This window comes from Heloderma suspectum, chromosome 10 (assembly GCF_057233095.1).
Source record: "Heloderma suspectum isolate Gila_16-S chromosome 10, 16-S_ref, whole genome shotgun sequence".
In the NCBI taxonomy this organism is placed as follows: Eukaryota; Metazoa; Chordata; class Lepidosauria; order Squamata; family Helodermatidae; genus Heloderma; species Heloderma suspectum.
The window spans coordinates 6,979,864-6,993,243 of record NC_139467.1 but is presented as its reverse complement, the minus strand read 5'-3'; the positions used below and the strand labels follow the sequence as shown (position 1 = coordinate 6,993,243).

Below are 13,380 nucleotides of genomic sequence, written 5' to 3'. Positions count from 1 at the left end.
CCAGAGCAGGGAAGCCTCTACCCTGGGCTTCCCCAATCTGGTGCCCTCCATATGTGTTGGCTGAGGATTATGAGAGTTGTAGTCCAACACATCTGGAAGGCATTAGGCTGGGGAAGGCTGCTTTACCCTCTCACAAAATGAAGTCTTACTCAGCTTCCTTCAAGCTTTGTGAGATGCAAACCACACCTTTTCAAGCTTTTCGCTGGAGCCATGGGGGCTAGAAGCTTGCTTTAAGAAAAATAAAAATGGAAAGTTTGGCTTCTTGAGATGCTGCATTGCGTTCCTTGTACCAAATTCCCCACTTGCATGGTTTGATCTTGGGCATATGCCATGCCTAATCCCTTCCTTGGATACCAGATTTGCGAGTCTGGTATCCCCTGTTTTTTATGTACACACTCACTTACTTCACATGTTTCCTAACAGGTATCCAACCAGAGGGTGAAGAAGAAGAGGAGGAGGAAGACACATCCTTCCGCCGGCGGTTGATGAGCTTAGTGGAGAAGGTGGTGAGCTTCCGCAAGAAGAAGGACAAATCAGAAGAAGACCAGCCTCCAGAAGAGGAGCTGAAGCCCAGTAAGTGAAGCAGAGGAGTTGAATGGGGAAAAGCATGATTAAGGGGTCTCTCTGCTGAGAGTTAAGAGTCTCGGCTCTATGTCAGGCAGCTACCCAAGATGCTTCTTTTTTACAATATCTACGAGACGTATCCTCCAAAGCTCCTTGTAAGAGATGGTTTGAGTCCACCAGGACATGGCAATGTGCTTGGCAGTGCTCTTGTCCCAGGCAAAGGAGGAGAGCCAGTGGTGCTTGGGAAAGAACCAAGCGTGGTCTTATGCGGGCATTTTAAACTTCTCCTGGTTGAAATGCCAGAGTGTGGCTGGGAAACCTGTAGCCCTCCAGAGGTCCTTGGACTACAACTCCCATCTCCCTTGGCTATAGTCCATTCTGTCTGGGGTGATGGAGGTTGGAGTCCAACAGCATCAGGAGGGCCACAGCATCTGGGGGAAGCTCACCACCCCCCTGTGCTAAGGAAAACAAAAGGCAGATGCTGCCACCCCACACGCACAAATGTCTTTAAGGTAAACCAGCCTTCCTCAACCTGGTGTCCTCCAGGCATGTTGCACCACAACTCCCAGCATGCCCCAGCTGGGGCATGCTGGGAGTTGTAGTGCAACATGCCTGGAGGGGCACCAGGTTGGGGAAGACTGATGTATGCAATTCACAAATAAGTAAATAAAGTTGTTGCACTGGTGGGTGGAAGGTGCCTGAGAATGTAAGAAGAGCCTTGTGGGATCAGACCAAAGTGGGATCCATCTAGTCCATTGTCCTGCTGCCCACAGTGGCCAGCCAATACCCCAGGGAAGCCCACAAGCAAGATGTCAAGAGCCCTCTCCCACTCTCCCCCGCAACTTATTTTCATGACTAATATCACCGAGGGGCCTGTCTGTCCCCCCACGCCCCATGAGTTCATCTAGTCCCTTTCTAAAGCCAAGTACTGATTTGGTATAAGGCAGGTTCCTAAGCCATCAGATTTTGGGTCTTTCTCACTCAGTCTAAGGGTGTTAGCTCAGGGTTTAGGCTGCCCTCTTAAAGTGTAAATGCGAATGAGGTTTCAGACTGTATATATCTATAGCACAAAACCAATATCCTTTTTATGCCAATATCCAGAGGAGTTTCCATGTTAGTCTACTGCAGCAAAAAGTCTTGTGGCGCCTTAAAGACTGCTACATTTATCCTTTCTTAAGCTTTTGTGGACACTGTCCACTTAATCAGATGCAGTATCCATGGAAGCTTATGCCAGAGTAAATTTGATCATCTTTAGGGTTGCACAGGACTCTTTGATCATTTTATGCCAGCTTAACTGTCATGGCATCCTTGAAATTTTAACTTACTGCAGGAATTGAGAACTGTAATTTAATGCAGAGTTCACTGGGAATTGTAATTTACTGCAGGTGCTATGACTTCTCTTTGAGAGATCCCTATAGCCCCTTCACAGAACTGCAGTTCCCAAGGTCCCCTGGGGAGAGGAGAGGATGGCTAAATCTATTGAAATCTGTAGGGTGATCCCCTCTTATTCTATGTTTTGAGCTATCTTGCCTTGTTCCTGGTCAGCTCTGTAAGTGTCTCTCTCTAGTAGATCCCATTATTCTTTTCCCCAAACACACAGGCACTCTGCAGGAGTTGATCTCGCATACCATGGTTCACTGGGCCCAAGAGGCTTTCATCCAGAGCCCAGAGCTGGTGCGGGTCATGTTCAGCCTTCTCCATCGGCAGTACGATGGCCTTGGCGAGTTAATCCGTGCCCTGCCCAAGGCCTACACCATCAACGTCAACTCTGTGGACGACACCATGAGCCTTCTGGAGTGCCTGGGCCAGATCCGCTCACTGCTCATCGTCCAGATGGGGCCTGAAGAGGAGAACCTGATGATCCAGAGTATTGGGTACGTGCCTCCATCCCACAGAACTCCCTGGCCCTTGGGCCCCTCCTGAATTGTACCCTCCTTCATCTCACCTTGAAACTGTTTCCCCGGCTCCCGCTCAGACTGTGGCTCAGGACCAGGCTGTGTGAAAGAACGTCTTCTCCCATACAAGCCTGCCCAGCTTTTGAGATCTTCAGGGGAGGGCCTTTGGTTGGTGCCATCAGTACAGCCCTTGTACTGGGTGTTCTGTTCTCTGACAGTCAGCCGTTTTCATCCCTGTGTTTCTCCTTGGCAGTAATATTATGAACAACAAAGTCTTCTACCAGCACCCCAACTTGATGAGGGCCCTGGGAATGCATGAGACCGTCATGGAGGTTATGGTGAATGTGCTGGGAGGAGGGGATTCCAAGGTAAGGAAACTCTGCTTTTCTTCTGCCAACATATTCCTGACTGTTAATTGCATTCCCACATCCTGCCAAGTCTGAGGTGTGGTCCCCACAGTGCAGCAGAATGAGGAGATAGAGTGGACTCTACCACTTCAGTCTTCAGGTGAGTGTATGTTACATTTTTTAATGCTCTCCCACTTAAAAAAAGAATCCTCCAAGCAAAAACACACACACTAATAACATCAAGGAGAAATATTCTGGCCCAGCCCACTTCTGGCTGTGCTGCTTTCTACTTCCAGGGAGTTTTTTTTTTTTTTAGATGGTTAGCATTACAAAATGTAATCCCCACCTGCAATCTGAAGTGGTTCAGTCTACCACCTCATTCTGTTGCACGTGTTGACTAATTCCAGAGTTATGTGCCAGGAATGGAACTCTCATAGCCAAACGTTCTGTCTCACTTGTGGCTTGGCTGACTCTGTGCTGGAGTGTTATCTGCTTCTGTGAATTCTATGAATGGGGGCCAGTGTGGTGCAGTGGTCAGAGTGTTAGACTGGGTTGTTCTAGTCCCCACTTGGCCATGAAGCTCACTGGGTGACTTTGGGCCAGTCATTGGCTCTTGGCCTACCTACCTCACAGGGTTGTTGTGAGGATAAAATCGAGAGGAGGAGGAGGACTGTGTAAGTTGCCTTGAGCTTCTTGCAAGAGGGGAAAAGGTGGGATATAAATGTAATAAATACATAAATACATAAATAAATAAATAAATAAAATGTCATGTAAAACTGCTTAAAGATTTTGTTATATCAAGCGGTATACAAGTACCATTAATAACGTAAATAAATAAATGTTCCACGTTCTGACTGTTAGATGTAAAAATATCCCATGAATAGGCTTTTCTAGTCATTGGTTCATTTTGTGCTATTTGTGTATCAAATTTCAGTTTGGCCATTAATCATTTTCTGAGACAATTCTTGCCTCCCTGCTCTTTCTATGTTTGCTTTTCAGACTTGTTTTAGTAATTAGTGTGTCTTGGACTAACTATATGTCAAATTTCAGCTTCCTCAGTAGCCTGGAAGCACCTTGGTCACTTTTGTCCTCTGTTTTGGAGGACAATTCTTTTTGTTACAGTGCAGTTTTCTGGTTTTTCTAGTAACGTAGATGTCCTGGACTACACACATACCAAATTTCAGGGCGTAGCTCATCAGGGAGTGCCCTTTGGCACCCCATCAGCCATTGAGGCCCTAGCATCTTTATATATGGAGCCAAAGTGAGCCAAGAGTGAGGGCAAAACAGGGGTGACTTAATGATGCAGGTGTTTAGCAAAGGTGTAAAGGAAGAGCTCTCTTGTCCCCTGAGCAGGAGATCCGCTTCCCCAAGATGGTAACCAACTGCTGCCGCTTCCTGTGCTACTTCTGCCGCATCAGCCGCCAGAACCAGCGCTCCATGTTTGACCATCTCAGCTACTTGCTGGAGAATAGCGGCATCGGGCTAGGTAAGCCAATGTACTTAGGACCAGCTCTGGGGCAGGGCAGGGAGGATAACAATGAATATCAGCTCTCCAGAGAGGATTGATACCCACAGTGTGTATGTTACTTCAATCAGGGGTGCAGATTTCCGCCCAAGGGCCAAATTTCATTTCGCAGAAGCTCTCTGGGGCTTCATTCCATGGGTCGGGTGGGGCTGAAGGCAAAACTGGGCTGGCCCAAAGGCAAAAGGGGCAGGGCCAAAAATAACAGCATCTTTTAACTTAAAGCTCTTACTGCCAGCAACTAAGCCGTAGGGGAAGCATTTCAACATTTTAGAATGGGGACAAAACTTTGCAAAAGTCAGGAAACCACCAAATGATTGTTGGTTGGGGGGAAGGGGGCAGGGCCAGGTGAAGGGGCAGGGCCATCTGGGGAATGCTGGAGGGCCAGATTTGGCCTGTGGACCTGAGGTTCGGCACTGCTGTCACAGACTGATGTATACTGTACTGAAGATTATTAGACAGCAAAAGCAGGTGTGCCAGTCCATCGCCTGAGACAGAGAGCTAAAGGCAATTTGAAAGGCTGATGAGTACCCATGCTGTCTTCCCACTTTTGCCTCCGGTAAACAGGTTTGTTAGGTTTTGGTATTATTTCAAAAACCTACCAAACCTGTTTGACTATAGTTGGCAGTGGGACACAAGAAATATGTGTGTACAGCATGGGAAGAGAAGGTGGGATTTCTTCAACCTTTAAAAAAATGAAGTTAGAGGTTATCCCCATACAGGTGAAATACACTCCTCTATTTTCATAGGTGTGTGGTGATGCAGTTAAAGGCAGATCTTCTTTCATCTAAGCACTCTTCTATGAAATTCTGATTTGTGGCTATTTAAAATACTCTGACAATGCTTGAGACGTAGCCTTAAAAAAGGAGTCCATGCCTCCAAAGAAAACCAAAGTTTAAATCCACTTTTGTAATGTTTTGTTTGAATTTTGAAAATTGCTTGAAATTTAAATCTGTCTCTAACACAGATGGAAACAGGTGGCTCCCTTAAGCTCAAACCCAGGTTGTGTCACCCTTGGCTTAAACCTCTGAGGGCACTGTTGAGCTCACCAGCTGACCGTTTTTTTCCACATGCTTCCTTGGTCAGATCACCCTCTACCCCCTGGATGCAGGACCTCAGGCCTGGGGGCCAAATCCATCCCTCTTGGTTTCCCAATCTGGCCTTCCAGGTTTCCCCAGAGGGCCATGCTCCCTCCCCTGGCCTCATCCCCTTTTGCCCAGCCATCAATCGTTTGGGGGTTTCCTGGCCTTTGTTCAGTTTTTCCCCATGCTAAAAGGTTGAAATGCCTCCCCTAAGGCTTGGTTACTGACAGTAAGAGCTGTAAACTAAAATGTGCTGGTGTGTGTTGGTATTTTGGCCATGCCCCCTTTGGCTCCGCCCACCACTGGAATGTGGCTCCCAAGAGCTTCTCAAAAATGGAATTCGGCCTTTGGGCTGAAAGAAATTCAACACCTCTGCACTGGAGAGCCAGTGTGGTGTTGTGGCCCAAGTGTTGGACTGGGAGCCAGGAAATCCAGGTTCTAGTCCCCATTCACTCGGTCATGGAAGCTCACTGGGGTGACTTTGGGCCAGTCACAGACTCTCAGCCCAACCTACCTCACAAGGTTGTTGTTGTTGTGAGGATAAAATGGAGAGGAGGATGAGGATAATGTACGCCACTTTGGGTTACTTGGAGGAAAAATGGGATATAAATGCAATAAATCAATCAATAAACAAACAAATGATATACCCCTTGAGCTTTGAATTCGGCCTGCTTCTCATTTGCCTTGCTCCTCTAGGCATGCGTGGATCCACTCCCTTGGACGTGGCTGCTGCTTCTGTCATTGATAACAACGAGCTGGCCCTGGCCCTGCAGGAGCAAGACCTGGAGAAGGTAACATGTGCAGCAGGAAGGTCCCAAACACGGGGGCATGGGGGAGTGTGGCTAAGGACCAGCCTTGGGCTTTTTGGCACACTGGATGTAAGCTAGAGTGTACTCCCGTCCAAGTCTCCATCTCCCCTCCAAACCCGTGCTATTGTTGCCCTGTCTTCAGGGCTGGCATGGTTGGGTAGCTGCTGATAGCCCACACGCCAGCAGGGGCCCACTGACAAGAGCTTCCTGGACTTGCTCCTCCTCAGCCTTGCATCCTGCTTGTTTCCCAGCTTCTTGCTCTGGCCCAGACAATGTTAGTGGTGAGAAGGAGGAGCAGGAGATGCCCCGGCCTCCTTGCTCCCCGGCTCTCTGCCTGTCAAGCAGGCAAGTGGTGGCAATGACGAGACAGAAGAGGAGGAGCAAGAGCGGCTGGTGACCATGGCAGTGAGAAGGGAGGCCCACTGAGAGAGGGAGCCACGGAGGGTGTCTTGCCCAAGGCCCCTCCAAAGCTGGAGCCGGCACTGCTTCCATTTCCCTTAGCTCCTCCTTTCTGTTGCAGCAGCCACTGTGGTTAAAACAGGGGGTGCTCCAGCCTAGGCAGTCTTCTTGCCCATTTAGCGAGGAGGGGGGTAAGTTCTTTTGTGGTTGCCTAGCAACCACCTCCTACCTCTTCCTTTCCTGAATAGCTGGTGCTGGAGCTGGCTACATGCCCAGGTCAATCAATATCCTTTGCCATTTGATTTTAATGAGTGCCACCCTGTCGGTCATGTGCAAGCCCTTATTATGGTTTGTAATGTACACCAGTTAGTTTTGAGTGTAGCCTTTTTTTTTTTTAACTCGATGATGCAAATTATTCCAGTTGTGGATCTGATCCTCCATCAGTTCCACTTCCTTAGGTGGGATCAAATGGATAGACACTGACTGGAGCTGGGTTTTCGACTAGCGCTGTCCTCCTTGCCTCTTTAGGTGGTGACTTATCTGGCTGGGGCTGGCCTCCAGAGCTGCTCTATGCTGCTGTCCAAGGGATACCCGGACATCGGCTGGAACCCCTGCGGTGGCGAGCGCTATCTGGACTTCCTGCGCTTCACCGTCTTTGTCAACGGTGAGTTTGGCAGGGGACTGGAGACAGGCAACAGATGGATTCTAATTATGCCAATATTAGAATTCTCACCATCACTGGTAATTCAGAGTTGAGAAGGGCAAACATAAGCCACTTTCCATGCTCCCCTCACCCAACACAGAAGTATGTTTGGCTGTATTCTTTCACTCCTGCTGAGTCCTCTTTCCTTTGGCATCGGTATGTTTGTGATGGTGCCTTCCCAGAACAGAGGAGTTGTTGCTAAAGTTGGATGTAGGGAGGTAGATTGCGGCAGAAATCACTGGGCAGGCATAGAGTCGATTTTGGGGGGCACAAGGGGATTGATGAATGAGGTGGGGGCTGCTCATAAGGGCCCAGAATCCTGGTCTTCTACTAGGTAGCCAGCGGGCCTAATCAGCCCCATCACGTGATTCAGATTAGCTTAACAGGCCTCTGCCTCTTCCCTTCCCTTTTGAAGCCTGTCCCAGACCTCATCCAGATTCTGAGGTTGTGCTGGGACTGTCTACAAATATCTAGGCTTTGTGCCCCAACCATGAGGACTACAGTCTTTATGTTGGGAAAGCAAATTAAAGCAGAAATATTCAGAAACTCAGGTTTTGTGCCAGGTGCTTCTATGGCAAAAATATGCAGGATATGCAGAGCTGGGTGGCACCTACTTCAGCAATTCTCTTCTTGGCTGCATACTTCTTTTGCTTCCTAGTCATGCAATTACATCCTTTGTCTCCCTGATCCCCTCCTGGCTCTCTTTCCACAGGTGAGAGTGTAGAAGAGAATGCCAACGTGGTTGTGCGCTTGCTGATCCGACGTCCTGAGTGCTTTGGCCCGGCCTTAAGGGGTGAAGGTGGCAATGGGCTGTTGGCAGCTATAGAAGAGGCCATTCAGATCTCCCAAGATCCTGCCCGGGATGGGCCCACAGTCAAGAAAGATCGCCGTCGGGAGCTGTGCGTGAAGGGGAAGGGCGTGAGCGTTGCACATGATTGTGGGGAGGGGAAATGCCTTGTGTAATGTGGATGGATGGGATGTAAAGTGAATATAGGATACAACCCGTAGAGATAGACCCAAGCCTTGAACCAAAGTGTATCCAACGCAGCTTCTATTAATTGTGGAGCAGAGTGTCTGGGAGTGAAGACAAGGAACAGTCTGTGTCACAGGGAACAACAAGAGCAGATGCCCTTTTTGCTCAATGAGCATGTCTGACCCAGAAGCTTTTATAGGTTGTAGAGGTGCCAGGGAGGATCACATGACCTGCTCCAGCTTTCTGCTGTTGTCAGGAAACTGCCTTGCTGACTCTTCTTCCTCCGACGCAAGCTAGGTGGAGTCTCACAAGACGGATACCTGCTTGACATCCCTCCAGTTCCCTTGCTGCAGGTTGAATCCTCCCAGAGAAACATTTTTAAACACACCTACCCACCACAACACACGTTCACACATCTGTTCTGCATATGCTCTAGGGCACTTTTCTTTTACACAGTTGCTTGGCCTACTCCAGGGCTGAGCTCTAGCATTTAAAAAAAATAGACCCCAGTCTCAGATTATGCCTGAAACCAAACCTGCCTCCCCCTTTCCCCTTTCTTTTCCTCTCCACCTCCATGAGTGCTGGGAACTTGGTCTCTTTAAAAAAAAGAAGAAGCAAGCTGAGAATTTGGAAATTTTGAAAGTGCCACAATACTCTGGGCAGATGGCCATATTCTGCCTTTTGCAATATGATCGTTGTGACCAGCTCTCTGGCTACAGCTGCATTTTCACACATGCTTCCTGACATGTGTTCATTCCTGCCCCCCCCTTTGATTTTGGGACAGGACCCCTTTATTTTGCCCCTCCCCCTTGCTCTCTACCTTCACTGCATGGATGGCTGATGCTCCCTCCCCCCACCTTTCCCCCCTATCTCTTTCTCTCTCCCAGGTTTGGGGGAGAGGAAACTCACGAGGAGAACCGGGTACACTTGGGCAATGCCGTCATGTCCTTCTATGCTGCCCTCATCGATTTGCTGGGGCGTTGCGCCCCCGAGATGCATGTAAGCACCACCCCAATACCTTCACTATCCTCAGTCCTAGGGATAACCCCCCCTCCCAATCCTTGCATGATTTTAGCATCTGGTGCATTACACCTAGCACTGATCCCACCCACCCTCCAGAACAGTCCTCAGGTGGCTCTCATCCTCAGCTTCCTTTCCTCCTAAGCTGGCATTGGATCACGTACCTACCTAGCTGGCTCACTCCTTATACCTTCCCTTCTACCTGAACAGCTCATCCAGGCTGGGAAAGGTGAAGCCCTCCGGATCAGAGCCATCTTGCGCTCCCTGGTGCCCATCGAGGACCTTGTTGGAGTCATCAGTCTCCCGCTGCAGATCCCTTCGTTCGGCAAAGGTATGGGGACTGGACAGGCCAGAAAAGAATTCCAGTATATTTAATTGCCTACCCTCAGAAGCTTCTGGGCCTCAGTTAATTGTGGCCTCCCCACTTGCTGCTCCTTCTTCTACCCATCTTGCTGCCTGCCCCCAAGTCAGCTGCCTGGCTGACTCTCCCCTCTACAGCACAGGTGCAGAACATCAGCCCAGGGCCAAATCCAGCCCACCTGGTGGCCAAATCTGACTCCCTTCCCCTGAACAACCATTGCTTGTTGGTTCCCAGCTTTTGTGGAATTTGTTCCTCATTCCAAAAGGTTGAAATGCCTCTCTTAAGGCTTAGCTACTAGCAGTAAAAGCTGTAAATTAAAATATTCTGGTATTCCCACCCCCCGCCCATTGCTTTGGTGCCCCCTGTTGCCTTTGGCCCCACCCACCTCTGCAATGCAGCCCCCGAGAGCTTCTCCAAAATGGAATTCACGCCTTGGGCTGAAAGAGATTCAAGACCCCTGCTCTACAGCCTCTCTTCCACATAGACTAAGGTTGCTGCTTATGGTTATCTCTGCCCGCCGTAGATGGCAGTGTTATCGAACCCAAGATGTCTGCAAGCTTCGTGCCCGACCACAAGTCCCCCATGGTGTTGTTCCTGGACCGGGTCTATGGCATTGACAACCAGGACTTCCTTCTCGACGTGCTGGAGGTGGGGTTCTTGCCTGACATGAGGGCTGCTGCCTCGTTGGACACAGTGAGTGCTGGGACAGGAGGGGAAGGGTCACGCATTGTTTCCACGGCCCTATCAACAAAATTAGCTGGGCAGGGGGTGGATTATGGAATATCCTTCCTTGTTCAAGAAAAGGGTTGGGGAAACATCTGTCAGATCAGGCTTAGATGGATGGCCCACTGGGAGGTGAAATCGTGCCGCTTTGTGCTCAGAAATTCCCTCTGGCATGGTCTGATCCAAGGAGCATATGAAGCTGCTTTTATATCAGGTCAGACTGTCTTTCCATGTAGCCTAGAGTTTCCTGTTCTGACTGCCAGTGGCTCTCCATGTTCTCAGGCAGACAAGGGTCTTTGTCATCTCCTGTACCCGATCCTTTTAGCTGGAGATGCTGCCAGGGATGGAACCTGGGATCTTGTCCTTGCAAAGCCCTGTGCTTGACTGCACTAGGGTCATTCCCCTCTCACCTGCTGTCCTGTTGCCCTTCCTGGTGGTAGTTTCCTATCTGGGTTCACTACCTTTGGAACATGTGTGTTGGCTTTCAAGGATATGAACATTGTTAGGCATGTCCACAATAGCTAGAAAGCTGGGGTCTGGTGCACAGACCTCCCTTGTTGAGCCAAGTCAAGTTCCCTCTGATCAAGACACCCACCCAGAGCAAGCGATCCAAGGCACAGTTGAGACAGAATGCTGGGCTGTAGGAGTTCCTCCTTTGCACACTTGAAGTAGTCTCCAACCGAGGCCAGGAGGAGCTGCAGTGCAGCTCAGAACAGAAGTCTGAAAGTGACAGAGGACTGTGGGATTCTTCTTGCTCACACTTTAGCAATATTTTGATTGGGTTGAAACATGGGGACTGGGCAGAGTTTTTAGTGGTAGCTAGGTACATATCTATGCTTACAGAATTCAAAGCTATGTTTAAGTATACCCCAGTCCATATATGTGTCAGAGGAAATGCAATGTCCCATGATGCACCCAGCCATGCCTACCCTTCCGATGACCCTTTCCCTCTCTAACCCCCACCCCCCATGCGTTCCTTCCACCACCACAGGCTGCCTTCAGCACCACAGAGATGGCGCTGGCCATGAATCGCTATCTGTGTCTCGCCGTGCTGCCGCTCATCACCAAGTGTGCGCCTCTCTTTGCCGGCACTGAGCACCGGGCCATCATGGTGGACTCCATGCTGCATACCATCTACCGGCTCTCACGTGGGCGCTCCCTCACTAAGGCTCAGCGTGACATCATTGAAGAGTGCCTCATGGCACTGTGCAGGTATTGAGGAGGGGCACTAAGCAGCTTCTGGGTCAAGTGAAGCTCCTCCTCAGAGGTGACCCCAACATTTTTGGGTCAATGGGCAGAATGGGAATTTTGAGAGGTGCAAGTGCTCTCCCAAAATGGCTGCCATGGTGGACATGAGCAGTCACAAAATACTTGTTTCCCAGAAGGCAAACTGGTGAGACTAAAAAAAAAGTAACTTGCACAAGTGCCAGCATACAAGGCAGGAGTATGGTCTGAGCTCCAAAACACAAGACCACTCTTGAATCCAAATGAAGACGGTGCTGGAGGGCAGCCCTTCACTTTGCAGCATGCTAGCCTCCTGGTTAAAAAAAGAAACAAAACATCTTCAGAAATAAAATAGAAATCAGGAGGGGCTGGGTGCTCATGGGCACCAAGAGAGGGTTCTGCAAGCACGTTGGAGACCCCCGCATGACCTGTTACAGTTCCTTCTGAGGAAACCTGGCCCCTGTAGCATTTAGATGGGCAGCAGGTATCAGAACCATTGTTCCTATAAACCTCTCTATCCCTTCTCCTAATATACCATATCTTCAAATGCAACCTCCAGCCACCCCTCAAAAAGGACAGCTTCTTCCTTTCCACAATGCCTTTCTGCGCCTTCCCGCTCATTTTCCCACTCTCCGTTCTTCCAGGTATATCCGGCCGTCCATGCTCCAGCACCTCCTGCGTCGGCTGGTGTTTGATGTGCCCATCCTCAATGAATTTTCAAAGATGTCCCTCAAGGTGAGCAGTGTGTGTGAGATGGAACATACCAGATTCTTTGGAAGATACAAAATGGTGTTTTTGAGAGGAAGTGTTCCTCTCTGCTATAATAAATAGCTTTCTTGTTAGCTATGCTCCTCTTCCTTTAATTTGCCCAGCTCCTGACCAATCATTATGAGCGTTGCTGGAAGTATTACTGCCTTCCCACTGGCTGGGCCAACTATGGGGTCACCTCTGAGGAGGAGCTTCACTTGACCCGGAAGCTCTTCTGGGGCATCTTTGAGTCATTGTCCCACAAGGTGAGCAGTGTACCTACCTTTGCTGTCAAGTTGGGCAGGGGTGGGGAACCTTTTTTGGCCCAGGGGCCAAATTCCAATTTGAGAAGGGTCTCAGGGACTGCATTCCAGCAACAGATGGGGGCAGAGACAGACATAATTCTTACCAATTCCGACATTTTCCATTTTCCCACCAAGCATATAAAACACAGTTCAGTTCTAAGCAAGTCTACTCAGGAGTGGGCCTCAGCGCAGTTGCTTTCAGGCCTGCAAAGCACAGCTCAATTCTAAGCAAGTCTATTCAAGGATAAGCCCAGTGCAATAGCTTTGATGCCCTCAACAGCTCGATTTTATGCAGGGTATTTAAAGTTTAATTCCCCTTTAAAAGCCTGTCATCTCTGATCACATTGGAGATAACAGCAGAAGAAGCTTGTGGGCTGTATGGGGACCCCCAGGGCCACATCTGGCCTGTGGGCTGGAGCTTCCTCACCCTGATGTAGGGTAATTGGGACCAGTTGGGAACAGGGTAACTGTATTCCAGAAAGGGGCAGGGCTTAAAGTGTTCTTGAAGCTCTGTCTGCCTCTGTCTGACTGGCCGCAAGCCTTCAGCTGCCTACACTGGCCCCAGCTTTCAGCCCTTCTGCCTTCCTCAAGGCTGCCCTTGGCTATAAGTGCCTGACAGGAGGAGGGGTTACTGGTGGTAGCAGCTAAAATATGGAGAGAAATGGCTAGAATAATAGTCATTTGGGGACTGGAATGGAGCTATTTT

The 13,380-nt window shown here is 49.4% G+C and overlaps 1 protein-coding gene across 1 annotated transcript in view; it reads left to right on the top strand.

Moving 5' to 3' along the window:
- Nucleotides 1-13,380, top strand: part of RYR1 (ryanodine receptor 1) — a 173,182-nt gene that overhangs the window by 77,421 nt on the left and 82,381 nt on the right. The window contains exons 39-51 of the mRNA XM_084814879.1: nucleotides 424-573; nucleotides 2,165-2,438; nucleotides 2,713-2,827; nucleotides 4,160-4,292; nucleotides 6,107-6,201; nucleotides 7,147-7,282; nucleotides 8,034-8,220; nucleotides 9,182-9,293; nucleotides 9,525-9,645; nucleotides 10,199-10,368; nucleotides 11,390-11,610; nucleotides 12,267-12,357; nucleotides 12,495-12,635. Coding sequence (XP_084671005.1) covers nucleotides 424-573; nucleotides 2,165-2,438; nucleotides 2,713-2,827; nucleotides 4,160-4,292; nucleotides 6,107-6,201; nucleotides 7,147-7,282; nucleotides 8,034-8,220; nucleotides 9,182-9,293; nucleotides 9,525-9,645; nucleotides 10,199-10,368; nucleotides 11,390-11,610; nucleotides 12,267-12,357; nucleotides 12,495-12,635 — 1,946 coding nt within the window. The remainder of the gene's footprint in view (nucleotides 1-423; nucleotides 574-2,164; nucleotides 2,439-2,712; nucleotides 2,828-4,159; nucleotides 4,293-6,106; nucleotides 6,202-7,146; nucleotides 7,283-8,033; nucleotides 8,221-9,181; nucleotides 9,294-9,524; nucleotides 9,646-10,198; nucleotides 10,369-11,389; nucleotides 11,611-12,266; nucleotides 12,358-12,494; nucleotides 12,636-13,380) is intronic.